The sequence below is a fragment of the Falco biarmicus genome, chromosome 7, assembly GCF_023638135.1.
Source record: "Falco biarmicus isolate bFalBia1 chromosome 7, bFalBia1.pri, whole genome shotgun sequence".
NCBI classification, from domain to species: Eukaryota; Metazoa; Chordata; class Aves; order Falconiformes; family Falconidae; genus Falco; species Falco biarmicus.
This window is the reverse complement of record NC_079294.1, coordinates 72810759-72838481: the sequence shown is the minus strand read 5'-3', so window position 1 is coordinate 72838481 and position 27723 is coordinate 72810759. Positions and strand designations below refer to the sequence as shown.

The following is a 27723-nucleotide window of genomic DNA, read 5'->3' as shown; positions in this document are numbered from 1 at the left end:
GACTTTGCTCAGTCTCATTCAGACCCATGATGAACATGTGGATCAGCTTTAAACCTGGGAGAAGAGAACAATGTTCTCTGTGAAGCAGTTTCTCAAGGACAGGCTGCACTCCATCACTGGCAGGAGCTGAGCTGGTGGTAGATGTTGACTCCTGCCTCTATCAAGGCCACATTCTCTCTCCCACCTCCAACATGACACTAAAAAACCACTAATGGTTCATGTCTGCACTACACACAACCTTGCTGAGGCAGTTATGCCTTTTTTCAGAGAAGGCTGAACCTGCTTCAAAGGCAGGTGTTTTGAAGCACCATGCGATCCTGTCCCAGAAGCTATGAGACAGGTTCTACAATTACAGCTTTCACCACACTGCTGCACTGTACCCTTTGGTTTGGGCTAGCAACCTAAGCCTAGTGCTTGGGGAACTCCTGGAGCCAGCACCCATGAACCACTGCGGCAGTGGTCAGGCTGGGCCTGACAACTCAGATCGTTTTGACAAGGCAACTAACTTCACCAAGGATTATCATTAACTGCAAACTGATCTTTACAGATATTTAACATTAGGTATGGCAAGCTAAATCTGCAGTGGCAGTCCCTTCTGCCACACAGCTCTGGATAGCTCTCCAACTGTGTTGATCCAGGACTGCTGAATAAGCTCGTTCTCTCACATTGCTCAGACTGCTGCTGTACTGATCTCATCAGCATCATCTTGCTGTGCACCTCATCATACCAAGTAAGGTGTCTTCACACGTGTTTCCCCAATAGCATTAGTGAAAGGTCATGAACTTCTGCCATCCCTTCCCTACCACATGTAATCCTCTTAATGCTGAAAGGGGCTTCTTAAACACAAGTCCAATCCAGGATAAATTTAGTTTGACCTGAGGAAGACAATGAAAAAGCTGGAAGGACCATGAATTGATTGAAGTACAATTATTTCCACAAGCTCTCCCACCAAAAGAGTTTAAGTTGTAAAAAGACAGACCTTTCACCTGTTATAGCTACTACATTAAGGATGGGTCTCCAGGCTCATTGAGATTGCCCAAGCCATCAAGTTTCATGATAATATAGCCTAACTGCAATACACAAATTGTTCCTGCACTGAGTTAAAGCACCACAGACTCACAAAATTGTTCAGAAGTGATTTACCTCAGAGCAGTGACAAGACCACGTGAGATCAAGGGTCTTTGCTCCATTGGTCACCTACCCAGAAGCCAGGCTGATTGAAGGCAAGACACTGGTCCTGCAAAGTCTCATCTTTTTCACTCAAAAGCATGGTAAACTGCTTCAACAGCCTGCTTTGGGATAAACCATCTGCCCAGTACAGGGGGCAGTCAGCTGCATTATATTCAGATGCTCAGCCTGACAGCCACCAGGCAGGAATTTCTGCAGAAGTCTGCCACAACCTAGGCCAGGGTCCAAGCACCGAAGCACCTCCCCATTTGCATATCACAGCTGTCCTAGGATTCACAACCTTGCTGACAGTGCCAGCTTCTTCATGGAGAAAATGCTCATTAGCAATACATTAAGTAGAAGCAGCTCATGCACTTTTCTGATCCAGAGACAGAAGAAAGCTTGCAGGACTGCTGCATTCAGGCCCTCATTACCTGCTGAGAGGTCCTAACTGATGCTAACAAAACAAGGCTGGGACTCCAAGTAGACTAGTAACTCCAAACTGCTGATGCACTGGCACATGCTGACTCATTCACATATTTATGTCTGATAACTGCTGGCCTGGCCAGGGTAGCTCAGGTTGTACACTATCAGTCTCTTGTATAGCCCAGAGGCACCTTCTGAAAGATCACACGTTGCCATTAGCCTAAATGGTGAGGGCACCCAAGGCAGCCACTTCCTAGCCCTGGCTCAGCATTGCTTAGCATCCTTTGGGAAGCAAGCAAGCCTCTTCCTCATGCCATCACAAGCATCTGTACCATTGCACAAGAGATCTAATACAAGCCTCGTGTCAGGTTAACTAAAGCTGAGCAGGGTCCCCATGCTGTACAAGTGGCTATGCAAGCAGCCAGCACTCACATGTGAGGCTGGCCTCAACTTCTACATCAGGAAGAAGAGCAGCTGCTTAGGATATCCCAAAAAACACAAACTTTGGTTGCCCTGCAGCAGAAATAATGTTTGCCTCCCTTTTTTACATGCAAGTCCCATTGTACTTGTCCTTCAAGAGGTCTTCCATAGAAGTTACTCAATGACAGCCTGAAACACAAACTCTGTTTAACAACACTTAAGGGAAATTCACCTAGTTTCCAATCAAGTCACCACTTCTCAGTAGTTCCACACCCAGCAAGACCCTCTGCTCCAAATGTTCATTAGAAACATCACAGTAACTGACAGACCAAGCAGAGATTTACATGCAGCAGGTCAGTAAGCAGGTTCTTTTCATTGCCAGGTGAATACCACAGTCCCTCAAAGAAGAGCTTTAGAAGTCTGGAAGACAGTACTGCAAATTAAAATTGATGTGCCAGCTCTAAACCCAGAACTAACCCACATCTTCCCAGGATGAATCTGCTCTAGTGGACAGGGATGGCTCCTTTATCAATAATGTTAACTTCAGCAAGTAAGCTGAAACTTAATTAGGGAACACACTCATTTCAAATCATACACAGAACATGAAGGGCTATAGCTAAGATTTCAACAAGGCAGCCAGAAAAAAACCTTTTTCATGAGCTCAATGTAAGGAGATAAAGGAAAATACTTAGGTTTACTCCTCCCTTATGCTTCCAGTGCATCAAGATCAGATACAATACTGACTACTACCGTGCCAAGGGACAAAAAAAGTCTGAACAGCTCAGTACAACAGCAAATCTCTAAAAATGCACCACTAACCACGCCACTGACCTGAATTAGTTAATATTCACTATGCAACTGCTCAGGAGTAGCCAGCATATCCTCCAATACCGTTTTACTACGCACATTTCAAGCGATGCTACAGCTATAGATCCATACCTCGAAGCAAACGATTCACTTCCTCTGGCAATTCTGCAATGCCAGCACAGGATCACGTGGCCAGATCAGCCCCTCGTCCACAGTGCTAAACCCTTCAAATACCCGGGAGATTAAGCTGCACTGTAAGTCATCTAGTAGCAGTCATTTTGCTAGTCCAGAACAAAGTTGCACAGTATAAGCATCAAACAGCCCCACAGGATGCCCAGACATCCATTTGATTAAAACTCAAGATTAACCACTAGCAGAAGACAACCCTGTTTCCAAGGGACTGCAGAGAAAGCTTCACCTACAGCAGGCTGCAAGGTCACCATCTGGTGAGGTTTTTCCTTTCCCACTTTGTTTTGGGACAAGTCCAGAGGGTCATTTTCCAATAATGGCCAAAGTGTTTATTGACCCTATAATTCAGAGGCTGGAGGAGCAACAGCAATTCAAGTGTCCAAATCCTTGGCACAAATACCACTGCATAGGAGTACACTGGCAAGAGGAACATCAGGCAGGTATATTTACTGGCAGATATTGCCTACTGTAAAGGGACAAAAGCATGTCCTTCACTGGCATAAAAATAAGACTGGACCCAACACTCTTTACTTTGGCACAGAGCCTTCTGTTTTGAGGCACATCAAGTGCAAGACAGCAGACTATGCCCACTCCCCTCAGCCTGTGGGAAGCAAGAACTTGCAGCACTGATTTCATAATACCAAGCTTGCTTTGCAAGAAAGTCTTCACCTACATGTACTGCTTTGCTGTGCTCTGACATACACAATTAACTGACCTGTAGCAAACACAGTTATTCAAAATTCTTTTACATTTTCAACACACGCAGCAGGTCAGACATACTAACCATCAACAGATTGATCCTGCATCCAGCAGAGGCAGGCTAGAGGAGCCTGCTGGAACTATCTACACCAGAAGCTGGCAGGTCAGGCAGCAAGAGCTCACATCTTGCCCACACAGTGACCCACAGCATCACAAGGAGCTTAAGCAAGCCTTCCCCAGAACCTCCACACTGCCAGGGAATATCTGGATTATCCATTTCAGGCACAGAAACAAAGCCTCCAGTACCAGAAGAACACAAACCCTGACTCCAAGCACCTCTACGATCACACGCACACTACCACACCACTGAGGACTATACCACCACATGTTCGTCAGGTCCCACCAAGCAACTCCTGCCTTCCATCAGCCCCAGACCCGCAAAAGCTCACCTTTAACCCAGCCAAACATGTTACCTGGCAGGACATCACGTTTGCTCTTTGTGACAGGCGTGGTACAGACTCCACTGAAATCCAAAGAGTTGTCCAACATTGCATTTATTCGGCGGAATATATCTGCATTGCTGCAAGTGGAAAGTGCAGGGGCATCCAGGCTATCCCTGCAGTCTTTTACACTCCTCCCAGTATCTTCTTTCTGGTAAAAAAGAAGTATTCATGTTAAACAGACTAGTACTCACCACTCTGCTTTCAACACATTGTTGAAAGTCTGGATTGCCTCCAATACTCAGATTAGCTTTAGCTCCAGGTCTTAGCAACACTCAAGTACAATTCTTGGTATTAAAGAAACAGTTAAGCAAACGGGTCAGCAATTTGTCAGCACAGCACATCAGACCAGAACTGCCCCAGTCACAAACAGGTACTGGTGCACCACAGCTAGTATGAACCTTAGACTAATAGCCACATCACCCAATCTAGTTTGGTTGCCAGCACAAGCTCCCCTACTGCTTTTCTCCACATCACAACACTGAAGTAGATATCTGATTAACAGAGGCATGCACCTTCCCCCCAGAATCAGCCTCCTGACACTGAGGAACAAGGAGGATGCTCATGGTCAAGGCAGCCACCACAAGAAACTCCTGTGCACAACAGCAGAGAGCAAGGCTCACTTTACCACCTATGTTTGGGAGCTCTGAACATCATCTTGGAATGGCTCAAGTCAGCAGCCACACAATTGCTTCAGAAAACAGGCTTGCAGAAAAAGCATGGCTTCCCAGCTAATCAAACATAGCCCTGCATCCTGAGGTGTCCCTTGGAAAGGCAGAGAAGCAAATCCCAATCTTCCCTTTAGGTAGCAGTTCCTAACCACAAAGGCAGGTTACTCCAAGCCCTCTGCTTTAGTACAACCCTCCACAAGCACTGATCTACTAGAGTCAAGGTTTTGAGACCACCCTAAATAACCAGAGCTTCTGTAAAGCTTCCTCTGTATGAAACAAATCAAACCCCTCCTGCTTCCTGGTGCTGGTCCAGAGAACCAGCAAAACAGTTGCTTCCCCCAACCCTGCTTGCAAGCCACTTTCACATCCAGGCTTGTTTCAACACAGCTGCACAACATTCAAGCCTCTGCCAATCTAGAAGCTGCTCAACTTAATCTCTAACCAGCATTTTTGGACCAAAGGCAGGTCTTCTTGCCATCCAAAAGCCACTGCAGCAGAACTCTGCTCCTGAACATGCTGAACAAATGGTATCACTATCAATTAAGACCCACATTAAAGAGAAGAGCAGGAAGGCACAAGCTTGCCAGTCTTGGCCTCCAGAGCAGAACCCTCACCATTAAACAAATAGAGTTAGAGACAAATTCAAAGAACTGAATAGCAACAAGGTTGGCACACAAGCCCCTGCTACTCCAAGACACACAGAAGTCTACAGCTCTAAATTGAGCCCTTTGTACTTGTCATGCAGGCATTTAATACATCTACCTTTTGGATGCAATCCTGCAAGAGTTTTGGGCCTGACCTCTCCCATGTTTCTCCTAACGCTTCACCCACTAGCAAGCCTGAAGCACCAAACTGGTTATACTTTCAAATCATCCCTTACTGATCTTTCCCATATGAAAGATGTGGCAGAAGGCAGGTCTAAACTGAATTTCACATGGACATGGGGACTTTAGCTCAGCAAGTATAGGACTTGCATTTCCCCCCCACTAACCCTGTCGTGTTGAGCAGTTTTATTGCCATAACATCTGATCCAACAGTTTTCTCCACAAAGAGCTTCCCCCCCACCATGTCGCTAAAAAAAAAAATAATCCACTGTCCTGGAAGCAGCAGGAGAAAGCTACTGAACTGTCAACTCACACAATGCCTTCAGGCAGAACCTGAACAATTGATTCAGGATTTCAGCCCGTTTAAGGCTATTAACATCTATTGAAAGGCTCAGCTGACCCACAGATAAGGTCCTGGGACAAACCAGGAGCATTTACAAGCCAAGTGTAAAAACAGGTAGGGCTGAAAACAAGCTTCAGGCAAGAGGAAACAGGCAGTGAAAGCTTTAAGTCATCTTTATAAAAAGCAGCTGAGGAGTACAGAAGCTCAATTTAAGAAAATATTGCCGGTCATCTTTAATAAGTGCCATATCAGGCTGCTTTGGCACAAGTGTGAAACTCCATATTCTACTCCCGTTACTGCTAAAGAACCACTTACAGCAGGAGGAGGCAAAGCTTTTCCCTAGAAGTTTGTGCTAGCAAGACAAAAATAAACGCAAGCAGCAAACCAAATGCCTGACCCGTTCCTGTTCATTTAGCATTTGATGCTTCCCACAACTGGCAGCACCAGTTCTGCTACAAACAAGAATAGAAAACAGTAAGAGTACAGCGACAAAGCATTTTCACAAAAATGTCTTCTGTTTACAGAGCATTTAACCTTAAGACTGTTAAGGATAGCCCAAAAATACTGCAAGCATCCTGGACACAGGAGCTGGCATCCAATCCCTTTCAGGGAGTGGGTCATATCTCTGTACCTTCCCTGGTAAAGCTCGCCCTCCTCCCTGGACCCCTAAGAAAGATATTCCTTTGAGAAGAGCTCTGCAGGTCTTCAAAGCATGCAGGGCCCAAACGATTCAGCAGCCTGGACAGTCCAGTGGAAAGTCCGCAAATGTGTAGCTGAGAATACGCCCATATCCTTTAGTCTCAACAGAGTTTATACCAAAGCAAAGGGAAATGTCACACCTGAAGCTGCATTCTCCACAACCAGCTCCACTCTTGCATCCCCAAGCCAAGACAAGCAAAGGAGCACTCTTGAGCCCAGCTAGGATTAGCTTTCGATTCTCCATCTTGAAGGATTTTGCAATAGTTAAACACACACTGCCTTTGCAGGCTTCTCTAGAAGTCCTCCACACAGCAGCAACTATAGCTACAGCCCATGCTCAGAGCTGGTGATCCCCTCTGCTTCCACTGAGGCACCAGTCCAGGAGAAACTGGTGGGTCCTTCTCCTTCCACAGTCCCCAGCAATGACCTAGCACACTGTGTGAAACACTGGGGTGTAACCAGGGACCCAACAACAGCCATTCTCCATCAGTCTTGCCTGCTACAGCACACAATCCCAACCCAGAGGAGAGGACACCATTTTATCAGTGCAGCCACTGGATAAACAAATCTATACAGAAGTGTGATCCAGCAGAAAGGTCAGTTAAAGTCATCAGGAGTCAAACACTGCTTCCTGATGCCTGGTAAGACACCCAGTGTCCGTTTAAGAGCTAAGTCTCTAGGGATGTTCCTAGATCAGAAACAAATGAGGAAGGCAATTCAGTTCCCTGCAGTAGGCACACAGAGCAAACAATTTAGCAGCTTCAGGTTAAATCATTGTGGTACATGTGAAGAGACCCAAAAAGCATTGCACGCAGACACAGCAAGGTGAATCTCAGACAGGAATACAGTCTATCTTACCCTGGCTCAGCCAAACGCTTAGCCAAGATCCCATGTCCAAGCATGAGGATGCGTTCCCAGGACACTCCCTCAAGGAGGGCACTGTGAGGCTCCAGGCACCTCCAGCACTCAAAACAAAAGACACTGGGAGTGCCACGCTTGACTTGAAATAAAAGGAGCTTCCACTCCCCCAGAGTAACAGAAAGACAAGCAATGAACCTTACCACCATGGTAGATAGCTCTTGTGTACTGTCTCTGCATTGAGAAGCCTGCAGCCAATGCACAGTGACTGGTCAGGTCTCTGGAGTTCCCATGCCATCAGCCCTAAGCAAACCCCACAGCTGCAGCCTGCTGTTTACCTGCAGGAGCTCCCACTCCAGAGACACAAACACAGCCTGCAGCAGCTCAGTCAGTGGAACGACATACACTAGTGCAGCAGCAAACACCACCAAAAGATGTCCAGGGTAAGGGGAAATAAAGGCACCTCTCCACAGCCCTGAGGCAGACACACCTGTAGCAAACCTACAGATAATGAAATCCCAGGGCTAGGCAGAACCCCCAGCATCACAACAGCACTGTCACAGGATTAGGATATCCTAATCCTTAGGGAAGTCATTAAACAGCTCAGCCGTCAGTATGGAAGAGATGTGCATTAGCTCCTGGGGAAACTCTGGAGGGGATGAGGCTCGTCTACCTCAGATAAAATTCAACCCTTGCTTTTTAAGTCTTTTGTAGAAATCCCACTGGGGCAGCACCACACCGACGTCCAAAGGGGTTCTCAGCACTGTAGCTACAGCCAAGAGGGCCTTGAATCCTGAGACAAAATTCAAAGTTTAAGGTGCTGTTAAAATGGTGTCAGTGTCAACATAATCAAACCAAGATGGTTCTATACTCTGATGAAAGGTAGCTCTAAAAGCCCTTTTTTTATAGGTATGTTTTGCTTCCCAAGCTGAAGTCAGCTACAGCAATATGAAGGGCAGTATTACTTTAACTGTTCCTACCAAGCAACAGCACTAACAAAGCAACAAGCTTGCACGCCCCAGCCACCACAAACAGGGTTAGGCTAGGCTGTATCAGCTTTCTCACCATCAGCAAGGCCAAGCTTACCCAGCTCTCCCACAGTTTACTGCGTGGATGGGGTCTTGAACACACCTGTCTGGAATCAAGACTGGAAGGGATTTTAATGGTATTATCTTACAAGGGAAGCACTGCCTTCAGAGCACCACCAATTTTGCCGAGCTGCCTGTTTTTAATTAAGTTTCCCTGTCAATGCACCTACTTTTTGCCATTTGGGGGGAACAAAACATTTTTAAGCTATCACTCAAGCAGCTTTGGAAACAAGCAGTATCACAGCTACCTACTTCAGCACATTGCCAACACAGAATAAGGTTTTAGTTGGTTTAGAGAAACTATTCCTGTTAAGATAAACTACAGCAAAGCAAAGGGATCCCGATCAGCAAACACAGCTCCCACCCTTTGCACAGCTCTAGCTAGAGCCCCTTACCAACGCTCCAGCTGCCGGCACACGCAGTTAAGACTACCACAAAAGCAGCCACAACGACCGTTAATTGGTTTTAGCTGGAGGCTAAAAAAAAAAAAAAGAAAAGAGAACTTGGTTTTAAGAGTCTTCTCTTGTCTTTGCCCATACAGCACACTTAGGGACCAAGTCTCTTGGGTCACCAAGAAAAGCCAGCCTTACAACATGGAGCTTGCAGTCGGCTGGTTTAGGACTAAAAAAAGCAGCTCCATTCACTTTGTATGCCAAAGAGACAGTTTAGAAACACTCAGAACTACCACTTGCAAGACCACAAGCTCCCACTTAAGCAAAAACATGCCCCACTATCACAAAGCAGATCTCAGCACCTTCAGCTCAGCTTCACCCCCCCGATAACCTGGGACGCGGGCAAACACAGGCACCACTTTGGGCTGCAACCACTGGGCTTCCTCCAGTACCGGCTCCAGCGCTGGAGACCGCACGAGCCAGGTGATGAGCTCCCCCAGGCGAAACTCGCTTAGAGACCCTCGCCCCCTCGGGGCCTCACTCAGCAGCGGAGCCCGGCCTCGGGGCCGAGGGGGGGGGGGGTAAGGGGGCGAGCGGAGGCTGAGCCGCCCCCGGCCGGGCTCCACCGCTCCGTTAAGGGAAGGAGGATCCCGCGAGAAGGCGCCATCCCCGCTGGACGGCCGGGCACGGCGGAAGGGCGGGAAATCACCTCAGCACCGCTCCCCCTCCCCCGACCGCTGCCAACGTGTGAAACCACGTGACAGGGCGGCCTCAAAGGGGCCGCGCGCGCCGCCTCTCCCCTCCCCTCCCTCCGCCTTCGGCTCCGTGAGGCGCCGGGCCGGCCGGCACGTGTCCCGCCTGCTGCCCCCTCACCGGCGGGAAGGCCATGGGCGGCGCTGCGGGCAGGCGGGTCCCGGAGCGGAGGGAAGCGACAGCAGCGGGTGGCCCTGCCTGCCCCGCCGGCTTTTCTGGGCCGCCGCCCCGCCGGGGTGTGAGGGGGGCAGCTGAGGGGAGGGGCCGCGGCGCATGCGCACGGCGCCCGCCCGCCGCGTGGCACACCCCCGCATTACTCCTCCCCTATCCCGGCATGCCCCGCGCGGGGCGGGGGCCGCGCGCTGCTTCCCGCGCAGGGGCGGTGCTCGGTCTCTCCTGACGACGCCCGGCGGCGGGCGGACGCCCCCCCGGGCCGCTTCAGCGCGGGCATTGATCCACACACAGGCTTGGCGCCGCCCGCCCCCCCCGTGAGGGGAATGGGACCCCCCTCAGGGGCAATGGGGTGGTGGCAGCGTGGCCGGCTCCCAGCTTCAGCCTCAACTGGGAGCAAGGCAGCGGTCAGCGCTGTGGCTCCAGCCCCAGTGCTTGTGGCAGTGGACTTTTCCCAGGGGGAACAAACGCTTGACACCCAGTGGGTGGTTGTGGTGATGCTGCTTTGGACAGTGTTTCCTCACCCATCGAAAAATCAAAGGAGGTTTTATCCCTGGAAAAAGCAGCCCCTCACCCTTTTTGCAGCAGCAGAAGGGGTTGGAGTCACGGCAATTTGGGGTTCAGACCTTCCTACATGTCCCTTGCTCATCCTCTTCCTCCAGTGCCAGGTGTGCCTCCCCACTGTGCTGCAGTTTTGGAACAGAAGAGCTGGGTCTCTGGCTTTCTTAAATTCCACCCAACCCGTGCTGGGAGGAGAGATCTTGATTAAGAGTCAAATTTCCTTCCCCCTCACCCCTCCACCCCTGGAGATGAAAAGCTTCCCAGAGCTGTCCCCAGATATCCCTCCAGTGACACTGCAGAATAGACTCAGCCCTGACTTAGCAGGTATTTCTGTGGTCAAAGCACGAAGCACGAGCAATACTGCTTTGAATAAATAGCTGGAAACTTCCCAGGACTCCTCAGATCTGCCCTTCACCGAGACCCAGGGGGGATTCCTTCAAAAGCTGCCATCCACAGGGAACTCACATGTTCCCAGGTGCCTAAGGGGTGGCTGGTCCCCTGGTGTCCCCTGCCGCTGCCCCAGCAAGGCTGGCAGAGCTTGGCATGGGGGCAGGTTGGGGCTGATGCAGCCACTGTGCACACAGAGCAGAGGGGGAGGGAATGGAGCAGGTTCGAGAAGAGCTTTATTGGGAGATCCTGGCCATAATAAATAGGGGTTACACTGGGAAACGGTGACGAGGGGCAGGGGGCTAGATGCACGCTGTGCTCCCATGGGGGCTGGAGCTGCTGCTGCCCCTCTGAGCAGGACATCATCCTGCATCCCATCCGCCCCATCCTGCTCCTTCCTCCCAGTGGCAAAGCTGGCCTGGGGGTTGCTGCCTGCCACCCCTCTGGGGACTGGGGCAGGGAATAACCCAGCAGAAATCGGTGCAGGGAGTGTTTTGGGGAGCAGTGTGGGGCAGAAGGGTGAGAGAGGGCAGGGCCATGGGTATAGCAGGGTCCGGCTGTCATTGCGCCAGGGCCTGGATGATGTCCTTCACCAGCATGGTGCCGATAACCATCTTCTCACTGTTGACAGTCAGCTGGGCTGCGGCACCCTCCCGTTGCTCCAGGGTGATGAGCACCAGGCTCCCACTTGTCACTGTCTTCGCCGCGAACCTGCCCACCAGTGAACACAGGGCTTCAGGGTGAGCTGTCACCCTGTCCCCCTCCTGTCCCTGGGGATCCTCTGGTGGGGACTGGGGAGGCATCTGCCATCCAGGGCCACTGTCACGTGCGGGTTCATGCAGGCTCCTTGTCCTAAAGGAAGCCCTGAGTGTTCCCATTGTGATTTGGGTGGGACCAGAGAGGTGACAGCACCTTCCTGGTCCTGGTGTGGGGGTCCAGCTACCTGTACTCGTTGTTGGCACCGCAGGGCACACGGCCCACGTTGGCAGCCGAGGTCACTTGCTGGACGATGGCGTGGTCACTCTGGCATTTCTCGGGCAGCGTCAGCTTCTCTGTGATCTCGCTCATGCCTGTCAGCTTCCCTGAAGCAGGCAGCAGAGGACCTGCTCATCTCCGGCCAGGCACCCAGTGGCCGTGTCTCTGCTGGGCCCTGTTTTGCTGTCCCCAAACCAAGCCCCTCCAGCCCCCAGTTCCCTGTGTCTGGGTCCCTTGACATCCTGAACTGGCGGTCCTGCTTGCTTCTCTCCAGCTCAGCAGAGACTGATTTGAGAAAATCCTTTTTCCACAACCCTTGCTGGCCTTGTCGCTGCGTCCCTGCCCCATGGCAACAACCACATCCCTGGGGATGGACTCCGGTCACTGGCAGCGATGGGGCTGGGTGCTTCAGGGCACAGAGCACCCACTGCACAGTGCAGATGCCCATCCGTAGAGCCAGGGTGGGGATGCTGCTGCTCCAGGAGCACAGGGATGCAGGGCAAGGGTGTCCTCATCACTCACCAGACATGGTGCTGGGAGCGCCAGGGGTGGCATGAACCCTCCACGCTGTGCAGGGAGCTGGTGGGGCCACCCTGGCACCAGGGTGGCCACCCCAACCAGCAGGCTGCAGGGCGCAGGAGGGGGGTGAAGGGAGCAGAGCTAGTCTAGGGGCCTGCCAAGTGGCCACTTACCCTCACCCAGCCGTGTGAGGTGGTCTAGGGCCACGGCGAGGGCGGCAGAGGGGACAAAATGGGGCGTGAGTGTCGGCACTGGGGTCATGGGTACCCGTGCGCTGCCATGTCCCTGTTCCTGTCCCTGTCCCCGACTCACCCTGCTCCTTCTTGAACTCATTCTCGCTCATGAAGACCGGGGCCATGAGCTCCCCAACAGGCGGCTGGATGGAGACGTAGAAGTGGCGCGTGTGGGTGCTGGGGAGACAGGTGGGTGAGGGGGGCATGTGCTCAAAATGCCCCTCCACCGTGTCCCACTTCCCGTTCCTGCTCTGAGCAAGGTGTGGCTGGAGGGAAACTGAGGTGCAAGAGGTCTTGGGAATAGGGGGAACCCATCAGGCTGGACCTGGGGCGGCTTGTCCTTGTCCCCTGCCAGGAGCCCAGTGCCTTTCCTGCTGTCCCCAAATAACCAGCATCCATCCCAGTGTCCCCCCTCCCCTGGAAGGACCCTGGTACCTGTCCTGCTGTCCCCCATCCCCTGGAGGGACTCTGCCCCACCGTCCCCTGGGGCACCCCATGCCCTCTCCTGCCATCTTTTGTCCCCTGGAAGGATGTTGGTACTTGTCTGGCTGTCCCCAATGACCTGGAGCACCCCATACACTGTCCTTTGTCCCCTGTCCTCTGGGCTACCCCATGCCCTGTCCAGCTGTCACCTGTCCCCTGCTGCTCCATGTCCCTCTGAGGGATGCTGGTGTCTATCCCACTTTCCCCACCCCTGGATCACCCATACCCCACCCCCTGGGACACCTGTCCTGTCCTGCCCGGCACTGGGCACTCACCACAGCTGGAAGTTGGCCGCCTGGGTGGAGTCGCAGAAGTCGATGCCCATCACCACACTGGCCGTGTCCCCAGGCGCCAGGTGCTCTGAAACCACAGGGCTGCCACTGCATCCCATGTCCCCTCCACCAGCCAACCCCTGTCCCCATCCCCCCTGCAGCATCACAGCTGTGCCTTGCCGTGCCATACCGATCTCGGGGAACTCTTGGATTCGCATGCCAGAGAGTGGCTTGGGCTCGCTGACCCGCAGGTTCTTCACCTCGGCATCAGTGTTGTTGGAGATCTGGATCTGGACGGCCACCATGTGGGGGTCCCCTGGGAAGGGGCGGCGGCTGAAGCAGTACTCAACCGAGAGCCCCTCACCCGCCATGCGGTGCAGCAGCTCGTAGGTCCTCACTGCGCCGAACGCCGGGCTTAGCAGCTGCAAGGGACCAAGGGACTGCTGTGGGCTGCCAACACACTACCCTGTGCGGCCCCAGCGGGTGGCAGGTGTCCCGGGACCCCCCCTGGGAAGGGCATGGGGGACACTTACAGTGGGTGCCAGGGAGGTGTCAGTGAGCGTGAGGCCCTCCAGGTCAGTCACCAGGCTGGTGGAGACGACGCTGCTGGAGGGGATGGGCTGGGGAGGAGCGGGGGTGACTGTGGGGTGGGGAGGGGTAGGGGGAGGAAAGGGTTAACAGAGCTCTGATGAGCCTCCCATGGGGACAACCTCAGTGGCATAGCCCATGGGACAGCCACATGGAGACAGCCCATGTGGCACAGCCCCATGGGGACAATCCCACAGGCACAGTCCCAAGAGGGACAGCCCTGCTGGCACAGCCACCTGTCCCCACAGCCATCCTCCGGGGACAAGGACCACTCACCCCACTGGTCCCTGTCCCAACTCCGCAGCTCTCAAAGGACCTGCGGGGCCCTGACCCCACCAGGGCAGGTGCCTGTGCCTCAGTTTCCCCAGCACCACCATGACAGCCGTCCCTCCTACCCTGGGCAGCCACTCACAGTCATCCAGGTCGAGCAGGGAGATCTCCTTGGGGCCAGCCCTGTTGCTGGGGGGCTGCAAGGGGGCAGAGAGATCAGGGGGATGTGAATGGGGGGGTCTGGGTGTACCCGTGTTGGTCCCAGCACGACCTGGCCCTCACCGCCTTCCTCCGCTTGGCCTCTGCTTCAGAACCAGAGTCGGAGCCAGAGGAACTGCTCTCGGAGGCACTGGCCTCCTCTGACGAGGTCTCAGCACGGCCCTTCCTCCCCTGTGGTGGCTTCTTCTTGGCCTTCTTTGCCCCCTCCTCCTCTTCCTCCTCTTCCTCACTGGGGCTGTGGGGAGAGCCTGGCTCAGGGGGTCTGGGGTGGGGGTTTGGCCAGGGGCACCCTGCCTTCCCAGGGGGTACCTGCCCACGCTCCCCGGGGCTGCCTTCTGGGAGCTTTCCTTCTCCTTCCTCTTTGGCCTCTTCTCTTCCTCCTCCTTGTCCTCTGATTGCTCCCCACTGCCTTCCTCCTCCTCTTCCTCCTCCTCCTCACTGCCGGAGCTGGAGTTGCTGGAGCTGCTGCTGCTGCTGCTCTCCTCGCTGACGGACTCAGGCTCTGCAGGGGGCATGGTTCAGCCCTGCTGCTGCTTTCCCCCACAGCTCCCTGCTGTGTCCCACTACATCCCACTGCATGCCCACACCTGCTGCTGCATCCCCACTGCATCCTCCCACTGCATCACTGCATCCTCCTGCTACATCCTCACATCCTCTTACAGCTTCCCGCTGCATCCCAGCACCTTCTGCTGCCTCCCACTGCATCCTGCTGCATCCCCACCTCCTCCCACTGCATCCCACCATGTCCTTGCATCCCAGTGGGGATGCTCCCCTGCATCTTTCCGCTTCATCCCACTGCATCCCTGCATCCCCACATCCCCCTGCCACATCCCCACCATGATGGGATGTCCCTACTGCAGTGTCCCCTGCCCGAAGCCCCACCATTGTGGCACCTGCCTGGTGCCCCACTGTGGTGGCTGCTGCCTTATGCCCCACCATGTTGTCCCTCAACTGATGCCTCATTATGGTGGCTCCTGCCCCATGCCCCACTGTGGTGGCACCTGCCCAATGTCCCTGCCACAGTGACCCCTGCCCAATGCCCCACCACAGTGGCACCTGCCCCATGCCCTGCTGTGCCACCGGGTCCTCACCACTGTCTGCCGACTCCGTGGGCCCTGACTCGCCCTCTGAGTCAGAGTAGAAAGGTTTTTCCACCTTCTCCTTCCTTTTCTCCCGGCTGGTGCACTTGGTCCACTCAGGAACCTGCCGACACAGGGCTGATGGAGTGGGGCCATTGCTCATGGGTGGGGGGCCCAAACAGCAGCCCTTGTCCCCTCCTGTCCCCAAGAAGATGTGTGGGCACCAGAGAGGGGACATGGGGCAGCTGAGCAGCATCTGGGCACCTTCTGACGCTCTCCTAAGACCTTGAGATAATGACCCCCCCTTGGCCACCCCATGCCCCCCAGCACCCTGGGGTGCTCCACGCACCTCCACATTCCTCACAGAGGGGTCAGGGGCCTCATCTGGCCAGTCAGGCAGTTCCTGGTAGCCCACAGCCTTAGCGTTGAGCAGGTGGGACAGGGAGCCCAGCTGGAAATGGTCCCGATCTATAGCGGGGTAAGAGGTGGCAGCAGCTCATGGACAGCCATGCAGCACCATGGTGACAGCTGGCCCTGTGTCCCCATGCCCTGTGACCAGGAGTGGGTACCTTTGAAGGAGGACTCCAAGATGGGAGCAGGTTTTTGGGCCAGGAAGAGCTTCTTGGCATATTTGTTGAGGGCCCCGCTCTTCTCGGTGGGCACAATGAGCTGGCGGATGAAGCGAGCCCGGTCACGGATGTCATAATTCTGGTCATACTTGGCCAAATTGAGGACGTACTGGGTCAGCAGCTTGCTCTGTGCCAGAGAACATGCTCAGCGCCAGCCTCTCCCTCCCTGGTAGGGAAACTGAAGCTTGCTGTTGGGTGATGTCCCAGGTACCTGCTTGGAGTTGGTCAGGTAGAGCTTAGCTGCCAAGTTGATGACCTGCAACTTGACGATGTCCTCCTCATTGGTGAAGGACTTGGCCATCTTGCGCAGCACATCGGGCGCGATCTTGGGCACGTGCTCGCAGTACTCACCGATGAGCCACAAGATGCTGGCCCGCGCCATCGGCACCTGCAAAACGTCCCCAGGCATATGGCAATGCTGCCACTCCCCTGGTCCTGTGGGCCACACAGCACCCTGACCCACCTGGATGTTGTCGGTGAGCTTGGCCATGTGCTTGATGATCTCACTGTGCTGGGCTGGCTGCATCTGCAGCAGCTTTTTGATGACCACCACAGATTCAGCCACCACCAGCTCTGCAGGCAGAGGCCTGGCCTCAGTGGGGTCCTTCCCTGAGAGTGATGGAGCCCCTGATTCACTCCCACTGCATGTACTCACCGTCCCGGTTGGAGAGGAGCTGGACCAGTCCGTTGAGGCAGGTGTCCCGTACCTTCCCAATGTTGGTGGCACAGCGCCCGATGGCTTGGATGGTTGCTGCCACGAAGTCCTTGTCCATGCTGCGGATGTAGGTCTGTGCGGGCATGGCAGGGGGACACATGACATGTCATCCACATGCCAGTGCTGGGCATTCCCCCATGTGGTGGTCACACATTAGGACTCTTTGGAGCCACCCATGGGATTGGGTGGGCCTCAGCCCACTCCTCCAGGTGGGACTCTCCTCTGTCCCCTCCATGGTGGTGTTTTGGCACTCAGAGCCATGCTAGGGTGGCACCCTGGTGGCCTCAGTATGGCCATGCCATACCTGGAACTCCCGCAGGATGGTGGAGATGTTGGTCTCATTGGCCAGGTTGGTGAGGACCTCCAGCTGCAGGAAAGAGCAAGAGATGGGCAACATGAGGGCATGGTGCCAGGGCACCAGGTCCTTGCTGTTCTCCTGTTGCGAACAGGGCACAGAGGACAGCTGCCCCACAGGGCAGGGGTACATGAAGACTCAAAGCCACCAGTGATGGGTTCTGCCAGGTTTTTCCACCTCACCTTGAGGATCTTGATCTGCGTGGGGTCTGTGGAGCGAATGTAGAAGCTCTTCAGGTAGGGTTCAAACATCCCCTGCATGCAGAGCCAGCAGTATTAGTGCTGTCCCTGTCCCCCACTCTTTGAGGCCACCTGCAGGCAACTGGCCCTGGTGATCCTGCTGGCTACCCCTCATTCTGCTCCAGAGTCAACAGGGATAAGTCCTCCCACACCAAGTCTGAGACTCACCCGCCGTTTGATAGACATGGTGGCCACGTTCTGTAGCACAACATACTGCACCTCGCTGTGGGAACAAAGAGGGAACCACCATCAGTGGGGCAGGGCCAGACCCACCCAGCAAGTTCCTGTGAACATGGGGCAGGACCCACCACCAGGCCGGTGCCACCATGATGCTGCCACTCCATGTCTGGACTGGGCCGGGCCAAAAAGCCAGGGTTTTTTGGCAGTTTGCCCCAACCTGACATCCTTGTGGGGATCGGCTTTTTGGGGATCTCTCCCAGGGTCTTGGGGCTCCCCCTGGGCCCCACCAACCAGGGTGGCGGGGTAGGGGATGACCACCACCCAGGTGCCACAGACCTGTGACTTCGCAGGAGCCGCACCAGCGCCTTGGCGATGACACCAACCTCTGCTTTGGGTGCCAGGTGGAAGTAGAGCTGTGCCACAGCCATCACCACCTGTGGGGACACACCTGAGTGTCTTCTGGTAGGCACGGGATACCCCAAGGGATGGCTGTGTCCCCCAGAGTCCCACTCAGCAGCACCTGGAGGAAGCCTGACCCTGAGGATGCCCATCCTTGGGTGTCTCTCAAGCACCCTGATGGCTTCTTGGCTGATGGGGACATCATGAGCCCAGGCTGATGGACACCACCGGTGGCCTCAGGGGATGGACAGGGCTGGAGTGGGGGACTCACCGCAGCATTGCGGCTCTGCAGCAGGGGCTTGGTGTTGCGCAGGAGCAGGCGGTGGTCAGGGTCCATGACGTAGGGCTTGCGCTTGGCCATTGAGGCCGCCTCTGCCTTAGCGTCCTTGGCATCCTCCTCCTCAGAGCCATAGAAAGCCTTCTCGGTGCTCTCCTCCAGCAAAGACTCCTGCTGGTAGGTGAGATGCCTTGCACCCCCTCAACAGCACCCCCCTTTACCCCCACCTCCCTGAGGGCTCCCGGGGCACCCTGAGGCTCCAGGGGCTCTCTGAGGCTCCCACACTCACGTTCTGGTTGGGGCTGAGGAACTGGGTGCGCGCATAGCGGGTCAGCATGTTGATGATGACCACCTGCCCCCACTCCTCCACATCGATAAGCAGGTTGCAGAGCTTGCGGTAGTTCTTGTGGATGAGGTCAATGCGCTCTGGGCAGACCTCCTCAAATGCCATCACCACGCTGCCGGCCACCAGCTGGGGAGGGAAAGCCCAGAGCGCTTTTTTTTGTTGGGGATGGTGGCATCTCTGTGAGGATGATGGCTCAGTAGGGGTGGCTGCATCCCTGCAGGGATGCTCAGTCAGTGGGCACAGTGGCATCCACACAAGGAAGCTGGTTTGTCAGGGGTGGCTGTATCTCTATGAGGATGCCAGCTGGGTGGGGAGAGTGGCATCCCTGTGAGGATGCTGGTTTGGTGGGGATGGTGGTTTCCTCATGGGGATGCCGGCTCAGTGGAGATGTTGGGATTCCCCATGAGATGTTGGCCCCTTGGGGACAGCAGCACCCCACAAGGACAACTCTGCAGGGATGGCTGCATTCCTGTGAGAATGCCAATTTGGTGGAAATGTTTGCATCCCTGTGAAGACGCTGGATCAGTGGGGATGGTGGCATCCTCAAGAAGATGCTGGCTTGGTGTGGACAGTGACATCCCCACAAAGATGTTGGCTCTGGGGATGGCTGCATCGTGGCGTGGATGTTGGATCAGTGGAGATGATGGCATCTCTGTGAGGATGCCAGCCCTGCAGGGATGGCTGCATTGCCATGAGGATGCCATATCAGTGGGGACAGTAGCATCCCCATGAGGATCCTGGCTTGGTGGGGACAGCAGCATCACTGCAAGGATGCCCGCTCTGCATGGATGGCTGCACAAGGACACCAATTTGGTGGGGACATCTGCATCCCCATGAGGACAGGACCCCCAGATTTAGGGGAGGGGAGACGGAGTACCCTACTCACTGTGGTCTTGTCCGCTAGCAGCTTCTCAATCACTTCAATGAGCTGGTCCTTCTGGTCTGAGTCAAGGCTGCAAGGGAAGAGCAGAGCACGTGTGGTTGGACCAAACTCCCCTCCATCCCTGCCTGTCTCTGACTGCACCAAGCAGCTGAGACCCCAGCACTGCACCTTTACTGGTACCCCCAGAATTTAGCAGCTGAGCCCCCCCATTACCTGTACAGCTTGGGGATAGCATGGGCAGCTGTCTTGCGCACATATGGGGACATGTCTGAGGCAGCCTCCTTGATGGCCAGCATCATGATGGGCACGATGATGGGCACACGGATGCTGGAGAGGACCCGCAGGGCACTGGCACGGATCAGCTGGTTGGGGTCCTGGCAGAGACATGCAGGGCGCTGCAGCACAGCTGTGGGGGACCCAATGCCCCTCCCCAGACACATCCCCAGGGTCCCCAAACCAGCCCACCTTGAGTCCTCGCTGGAAGGTGGAGATGGAGAGCAGGGCCAGATCCTGCTGCTCCTCTGCATAGCGCACCAGGTAGACATACACCAGCTTCTTTACCTGTGGGGTGAAGATGGTGGGGGTAACCTCAGAGGCCTCCAAAACCCAGCCCATCCCTAAAACCCTCCTGCAAGGGAGGTGCCACACCCTGGGGACACCCATGGATGCCACCAGGGCCACCCAAGACCTTCCTCACCTCAATGTTCTTGCAGGCAACATTTTTCACCACGGCTGGGAAGAGGTCAGAGGCGTTTTTACCCCGTGCAATCATCTGGGGAGTAAAGGAGCAGCATGACACCAGGCAGCTGGCACAGCACAGCACAGTGTAACATGGCACGGCTCAGCACGGCATGGCTTGGCACCGGCAGTGGTCCCCACCGGTGGCAGCAACACCCACCGCCACGATCCTCTTCATGGCCTCCAGCTTGAGCGAATCCTTGTTGCTATCAAGCATCTCCTTGAGGTCATCATGCCTGTACCGCACCAGGGAAAAAATTCCCATTTTCCAATTTTAGCTGTTTGTAACCATTTTTAGTCTTTTTTTTTTCTCCCAGCCTGGCTACCAGGCTGGCAACATGACCCTTTGCCATGCAATATTTATGGGGACAGGAACTGGGTTACAGCCAGGTGAAAGACGAGTCGGAGGGACCGGCGCAGTGCTGGCACCCAGCTCTGTCCCCATCCTGGGTGCAGGGATGAGGACCCTGTCCCAGCCTGGCTGTGTTGTCACCCTAGGATGTCCCCAGATTCCTTTCTAGGGAGCAGGCACTCATCACTGTCTCCATCCCAGCCACCAGCCCAGCTTGTCTGGGTGTCCCTTGTCCCCTCATGGGGACTGGCGTGAATGTGCCAGTGCGCCCTGATGCAGAGCCCTTCCCTGGTCCCCTCCCTGGGCTAGGAAAATGCCACCAGCCTTTTACAAGACTGGTTGTCACCACTGTCCACTTTTCTAAGGGACATCTGTTCCCACCAAACCAGGGGGACCTGCAAGGCTGCGTCCACCCCCAGCAGCTGGGGGTGGCATCCATGGGGCAATGCTCGTCCAGAGCCACCATCACTGGGGGGTCCCGAGGGAAGTCCTTGGGGAATTCTTACCGCGATGGTGGCCTGGTGCCAGTGGCCACTGTGGGCTCGGGGCCGGCAAGTGGCCGCAGCTCGTCAGCTCGCAGAGCGCTGTAGCAGGTGGGTTGTCCAGCCTCGGTGGCCAGCACCGGGCTCATCACCTCCTCAGCCGTGTCACCACCCACTGGTGGTTTTGGCTGCCCGGCTGTCCCCGCCGGTAGCTGCCGCAGCAGCTTCTGCACTGGAGGCAGGGACAGCATGGCTTCGGCCGAGTGTGGTGGCCCTGAGGACAGTGGCAGGGCTGTGGCCCCGCTCCTCCTCCAGCCGCTGCTGGCTGAAACCTGATGCTAGGGTTGGGTTGCAGCCTCGATTGCAACGCCCTTCCCGGTGGACAAGGCCACACCCCAGGTGACCCCCATCCTGCAGGTGGGACTTAGGGACATTGCAGAGAGCTCCTTCCCCGGGTGCTTTGAGTGGCTCAGTCCTGGCCAGGGACCCCCCATCATGATGGGACACCCACCTAGGTGGTGGGGTGGCACTTCGGGGCCATTTCTCTTGCTCCATGTACCGTGCACAGCTCATAGGGACAGTGACAGATCTGGTGTGGCTGCAAGGGGATGGGCTCTGGCAAAGGGCAGCATGCAGTTGATGGGGATAGTGCCAGGGTGTCAGGGATGGGGGGGGACACTGCCAGACTGGGGGACACTGCCAGCAGGTCATGAATCAGGGGACACTGCCAGAGGGGCAGGGATGCCGGGATACTGCCAGACTGGGGGACACTGAGGGCAGGTCAGGGCTGGAGGGACACTGCCAGACTGGTGGACACTGCCAGTGGGGGTTAGGGTCAGGGGACGCTGTCAGATGTAGGGACAGGGGAACACTGCCAGGCTGGGGGACACTGCCAGCGGGTCATGTATGGGGGACACCGCTGGACTTGGGGACACTGCCGGTGGGCAGGGCTGGGGTGTATGTCACTGCCAGTCTGGGGATCACGATCAGGCGGTAATGGATGGCGGGACACTGCCAGCAGGTCAGGGTGGGGGACACATCAAGAATGGGGGACACTGCCAAGGCTGGGGGGACAAAGGGACCCCCATATTCCTGCAGCTCTGCAGAGATCCCCCCCACCTTCCTCTGCATCCCTGTCTCCCCCCCTGCCCCAGCAGCCTGCCCCACACAGGGGTGACATTTTTCAGCCCTCCCCCCCCTCCCCCTCAAACTGGGCACCTGGTGGCAGGTGCCATCACCCGGGGACCCCGCGAGAGCCGTGGGAGTCAGCAGAGCCCCGGGTAGGTTCGATGTGCCCAGGGCACCCCCAGCCCAGGGGTGGGGGTTCCCGTTCATCACCCGCCCCACCCACCCCCCCCACCCCCACCCCCCCATCTCTGGCACCCTGCAGGTCTCCCCCCAAACCTTCCCTGGCCTTTGCAACCTGCAGCGGCGGCGGCGTGCCTGCATCCCCTCATCCCCTGCCCCGTCCTCATCCCTGTCCCCCCCCCCCGGTCGGGTACCACATCCCCGGCGGGGCCGGCGGCCGAGGCCCACGGTGGCGGCCACCCGGCCAGGCTCGGCCCTTGTCCCCCGGCCCCGCCGCCGTCCCCACCTCTTGTAGTCGGAGGAGAAGATGCCGCCGCTGGCGGGGTCGTGGCCGTACTCGGGCTCCCCCAGGCTGGAGGAGCCCCCCTTCTCCTCCCCGTAGGCCGGGCTGGCCGCCATGGCGCGGGATGCGCCGGGATGCGGCCGGCGGGATGCCGGGACTGATGTCAGCGTGATGTGGGGCCAGGAACCGCCCCGGCGGCCCCCCGCCCACCCGGCGCCCCCCCCCCGCCCCCCGGCGGCCCCGCCCGCGCCCCCAGCGGGGGGCTTTGCGGCCTCGGAGGGGTCCCCGGCCCCGCGCAGCCTGGGGTGCCCGGCAGCGGGGCGGGGGGTGCGCAGCTCGGGACTGGGGCAGCGGCAGCGCTCGGGGCTGGCTGTGTGGTGTGTATCTCACAGGTATCATCAGACACTGTACAGCTGTACATAGTTACATTTTAATATATGCTATCTATATGCTATCGTATTCAAGCATATTATATCACAACATATGTCATGTTACATTACATTCTATTTTTCGTACAGAATACGTTAGGTAGTATACATTACATACTATATATTATATGCTACGTACTGTAGACTATGTTAGTATTACATTACATTATATTACAGATTATATTAATTCTATTATATATTCTATAGTCTATCATACTATATCATACTTAATCCATTCTACATTCTACAATCTACATTCTAGATGATACAATATGTGCCATATGTTATATATATGTTATACTACGCTATATTATGTTGGTTATATTAATCATACTCTATATTCTATATTCTATCATATTATATATTCTACATTTTACCCTATATGATATATATGACATATTACATACTGTATTAAATAATAGCAATTATTATTATAAATATTATTATAAGAGTAACATCAATAATTATTATTGTTATTACCTTTTTCACCATTAATTACTGATCCTGGTGGGCATTTCAGCTGTTCCTGTCCCCCACAGCTGCCCACCCCATGAGGCTGTCTGCCTGCCAGGCCGCTCGCTCAGCCTATCACACAGCGGTGAGGCAGCCACGGAAAATGGGCACATTTTGGATAGCAAAATTTGATAAAGCATCTAATTAATGCATGGCAATCAAGCTTCAGCAAGCAGAAAGGACCTGCCCCTCTTCCCCCAGAATGGTCCCCCCCCCCGCTGTCCTGCCTGCCTGGTGCAGATGGGCCCCCACCAGCACTGGCAGCTGGAGCCCAGCCTTACTGGGGACCTCACAACCCTCCTGAGGACCCCAGCCCTCTTTGGAGACCTCAGTCCTTTTTGGGGACCCCACAGGGCTCTCAGAGACCCCAGCCCCGTTTAGGGACTTCAGCCCAACTAGAGACCTGTTCCTGACTGCACAGCCATCCTGGGCATCCTGGCCCTGCTGGGGTCTCAGACCTCCTTGTGGCCCCCGTGCTGCCAGTGGAGGTCTCACCAAGCTCCTACTTACAAAGCTGCTCGATATCTGCAAGGAGAGAGAAACAGAAATGGGGCATCAGTGCTGTGCTTGTGCTGTCCTGCCCATGCTCAGGGGGCAGGGTCCCACCTTGCCATCACAACTTACTCGTGATTGCTCCTGCCGGGTGCGAGGGCTTCACCTGGGCAAAAGACGCCTGTCCCGCCCGGCTTCACTGAGCTGGAGGCTTCCCAGGACAAGCCTGGTTCATTGTCCCCCTTCTCTGTCCCGGTGCAATGACGGCTGCCTGCAATGGGGTGCAGAGATGGGAGTAACCTTGCCAGCTGCTGCTACTTAGCATTGTTTTCTCTGGGATGGCGCTGGTGACAGAGCTGGGCTGCTGGCACCTCTGCCAGGGGCTGTGGGAAATGCAGCAGGGGTGGTGGGCTGGCAGGTGCCGGCGCCGAACCTGACTTCACATCCTTCCTGATGTACGTGAGAGGCAGAGAAAAGCTGAAAGGAAAACCCCAAAGCAGTACAAATGCCAGCAAACCCCGGGTGGGTTTTCCCACTTCTTAAAGCTCTGGGGTTAATTTGCTAATTCCACCTTAAAAGTGAAATCTGGGAATGCAAGAAGGTGACTCCAGAGATTCTGGAAACCCTTGAGTCAAAGGAGCTGCAGGAAATCTCCAAAAGCGCATGTTGTGCAGCAATGTCCCACACACCCCCTGAGACACCTTCCTCCAGCCCTAGCCTGCTCAGGTTCCCAGCCTCGTGTTTTGGCTCCCTTCCCCTTAGAAGCCATGGGGACATTTCCCCCCTCGCTGGGCAATCACGCTTCCACCCTGGTGAGAGCAAAGCCTCCCAGAAACTCCCATGAGTGTGGGAACTGCAAGAATCCCCAAGACCCAGCACAGGACCCAGCACTCCAGGATTTGCCTCACTGGTGCTGAGCAGAGGGCAAGGACCACCACCCTTGACCTGCTGGCAACATTCCTCCTAATGCAGCCCAGGATGCTGTTGGCTTTCACTGTGCCCCAAGGTCACCTTGCTGGTTCATGGTCAATTTGGTGTCTCCCAGGACCCCCAGGGCCTTTCCTGCCAAGCTGCTTTCCAGCTGGTCACCCTCCACAGTGTGTCCTGGAGCCTGGTCTTGTTTCTCCCCAGGGGTGGGGCTTTGCATCTTCCCCTTCATGAAGTTCCCGTTGGCCCTTTTCTCTAGCCTGTCCAGGTCTCTCTGGGTGCCAGCACAACGCTCTGGTGCATCAGCCACCCCTTCCAGTTTGGTGTCAGCAGCAAACTCACTGAGGGTCTGCTCTGCCCCATCAATCGGACCGGTAATGAAGCTGTCGACAAGGACTGGACCCAGTATTGACCCCAGGGTACACCACCAGTGACTTGTTCCCAACCAGACCTGGTTGAGCTGTTTGGTCAGGTTTCAACCCAGAAGCTCAGGGAATATTTATTTTGATGCTTAAAATCAAATGACAGCAACAAGAGAGGCATCTGTCTCAGGAGGCCATGGGGAGCAAAGAGTGGCCACTCACTTTGAGATGTGCCAAGGCAGGGCATTGCTCACCAGCAGGTTCTGGGAAAAGGAAAGCAAAAGTAGAAAACACAAATCAAGCAGGGTGGCCACAGGCTGTCCGTGCACCTGTTTATTGCCATGCAAGAGGGAGGCCAAAGCCGCTGGCACAGCTCTGGTGCCCCAGGGAAGGAGGCTCCAGCCCCCTGCATCTCCAGGCACATCACCGCCTCCATCACTGCAGTGCTGGGGACACCTGGGAGAGAAGAAGGGCTGTGGTGATGCTCAGCCGCAGCAGGTGCTGGAGTCCCCAGGAGTGGTGGCACCCACCATGGTGCTGGCTATCTGGCCCAACCCCAGAAGAGAGAGGGCAAAGTGGACACAGTTGCAAGTGACAGCGTTGTACTCCATTGCCTGGTCCATGGCCACTCGAATCCGCTTCTGCAGGGCGGCCACATCCAGCCCTTCCTTCCTCCGCAGCACCTTGGCTGGACCCCGTGTCCGCAGGAGGTGGTTCTTGCTGTGCTTGGCCACAATCCCCAATGGGGATGTCCCTGAGCTGCCTGTGGGGTGGAGGAGACGTTGTACCCCATGTCCCTTCCATGAGGATGTCCCCAAACTGTGACCACCTCCTGGGGCTCACCTTCCAGGTGGATGATCTCCCCGTCACCGCAGTAGATGCCAGCGTGGGCGCCACACCAGGCAGGACCCCCCGAGGCCAGTGGGAAGAGGAAGAGGTCCCCAGGCTGGGGCTTGGCCACTCCATCAGGGACCGCGTTGAAATGCTGGCCTAGCAGCCCCTCACAGAGGAAGAACGCTGCCGTGCTCACTGCCCCAGCCACCGCCTGGGGACCCATCTGTCTTTCAGGGCCACCAGTGCCAGGGGCACACCAGCAGCATCACCGACCTGCTGGCTTATCCCCATCCCTGGTAGCTTGGACATAGCTTGTGTGTCCCTGGATGGGGAAACCCTCCAAGGAGGGGCCACCTCCTCTAAGTGCGGAGCACCCATGGGTGCCGATGAAAAGGCAGGGCATGCAGGATTTGGCCCTGTTGTGCTAGAGGTGAGATGGATGGTGCGGGGTGCAGAGGGAATACTGGCACTTACCTGCCTGGAGCTGCTCACCTGGAGGGACAAACACCCAGCGTCAGCCCCGGTGGCACTGGGGAGATGGGACCCAGGACACCAGGATCACCGCTCAGCCCCTGCCTGGACTGCTGCCATCTCCCTGCCTGAGTCCCTGGTTGGGGTCCCCATGCCAGCATTCCCAAACCTGTCGTACCCAGGAGCCCAGCCAGCGCTGGGGCTGGAGGAATGACCCATCCAGGGCTTGCAGGGTCTGCACCAGGGTGCTCACCTGTGGGGAGAGGGGGCAGAGCGAGCCTGGGACCCATCCGTTGCTAACACTCATCCTCTGCTGGCACCCATCCCCTGCTGGTACCCATCCCTGCTATCACTCATTCCTGCTGGCACCCATCCCTTTGTTAGCACCCATCCCTGCTAGCATGCCCCCATGCTAGCACCCACCCTTGCCAGCACCCACGCCTACCAGCACCCATTCATAGCCCAGGGCAATGTCCCAATACCCCCCAACCCCCAGAACTCCCAGACTCAGCACCGGGCAGGTCCCAGCTGTGGGGTCCATGGGCGCCAGGTGCCATGGTGGAGGGGAGGGACTGCCTGGGTGCCCTCCCCGCTGTCTCCCCCTTTACCTGGGTGAGGAGGTTCATCTGCAAGGAGAAAACATGCTGTCCAGAGAGCTGGGGACACAGGCGGTGCCCACACCCACCTCAGGGACCTCTCTGTCCCCAGATGGTTGTGGTGCCATGTCGCCCCACCGAAGGCCAAGCCACAGCCTTGGGTACCATGCCAGCCCTGGCACCCATGCCATACCTTACTTCCTTGCCTTGGGGATTCCTCCAAGGTCCCCTCACTCCACTGTGGTCCCCAAGTAACTGCTGCTCCAAAGCTGGCCACAGTACAGGACCTCAGCCCACACCGGTGAGCGCTTGCGGTGGCTC

General features: G+C 55.9%; 3 protein-coding genes across 19 annotated transcripts in view; all 3 read right to left on the bottom strand.

Annotated features, from left to right (window-relative positions):
• CPEB1 (cytoplasmic polyadenylation element binding protein 1) overlaps window positions 1-10066 on the bottom strand; it is a 42420-nt gene extending 32354 nt beyond the window's left edge. For 2 of the 4 annotated variants that reach the window (XM_056347617.1, XM_056347618.1), the window contains exons 1-2: window positions 9957-10066; window positions 4182-4359 (exon numbers count right to left, since the gene is read on the bottom strand). In XM_056347617.1, the coding sequence (XP_056203592.1) occupies window positions 4182-4359; window positions 9957-9971 (193 nt within the window). In that variant the 5' untranslated portion in view covers window positions 9972-10066. The other 2 variants (XM_056347619.1, XM_056347620.1) reach the window with 2 other exon arrangements.
• Window positions 10067-11173: 1107 nt separating this feature from the next.
• Window positions 11174-22945, bottom strand: AP3B2 (adaptor related protein complex 3 subunit beta 2). 7 transcript variants are annotated; one of them, XM_056347575.1, is made up of 28 exons: window positions 22783-22945; window positions 20515-20590; window positions 20314-20388; window positions 20082-20177; window positions 19830-19990; window positions 19620-19686; window positions 18677-18859; window positions 18382-18561; window positions 18048-18145; window positions 17700-17754; window positions 17475-17546; window positions 17242-17304; window positions 16878-17010; window positions 16686-16795; window positions 16434-16610; window positions 16163-16349; window positions 15943-16061; window positions 15606-15717; window positions 14824-15016; window positions 14578-14749; window positions 14438-14492; window positions 13971-14077; window positions 13628-13859; window positions 13441-13525; window positions 12762-12859; window positions 12623-12646; window positions 11899-12037; window positions 11174-11666 (listed from the first exon to the last, which is right to left on the bottom strand). In XM_056347575.1, the coding sequence occupies exons 1-28, from the start codon at window positions 22893-22895 to the stop codon at window positions 11516-11518; spliced, it is 3333 nt and encodes a 1110-aa protein (XP_056203550.1). In that variant the 5' UTR covers window positions 22896-22945; the 3' UTR covers window positions 11174-11515. The 7 variants fall into 7 exon arrangements, with proteins under 7 accessions (XP_056203550.1, XP_056203551.1, XP_056203547.1 ...); XM_056347576.1 differs by having other exon boundaries at window positions 18382-18558; XM_056347572.1 differs by lacking the exon at window positions 22783-22945 and adding an exon at window positions 21213-22325.
• Window positions 22946-25637: 2692 nt separating this feature from the next.
• LOC130152843 (uncharacterized) lies at window positions 25638-27723 on the bottom strand. 8 transcript variants are annotated; one of them, XM_056346998.1, is made up of 6 exons: window positions 27596-27723; window positions 26985-27432; window positions 26810-26827; window positions 26345-26546; window positions 26032-26264; window positions 25638-25957 (listed from the first exon to the last, which is right to left on the bottom strand). In XM_056346998.1, exons 2-6 carry the CDS (start codon window positions 27111-27113, stop codon window positions 25937-25939), a joined length of 603 nt encoding a protein of 200 aa, XP_056202973.1. In that variant the 5' UTR covers window positions 27114-27432; window positions 27596-27723; the 3' UTR covers window positions 25638-25936. The 8 variants fall into 8 exon arrangements, with proteins under 8 accessions (XP_056202973.1, XP_056202974.1, XP_056202975.1 ...); XM_056346999.1 differs by lacking the exon at window positions 25638-25957 and having other exon boundaries at window positions 25966-26264; window positions 26985-27059; window positions 27415-27432; XM_056347000.1 differs by lacking the exon at window positions 25638-25957 and having other exon boundaries at window positions 25966-26264; window positions 26810-26864.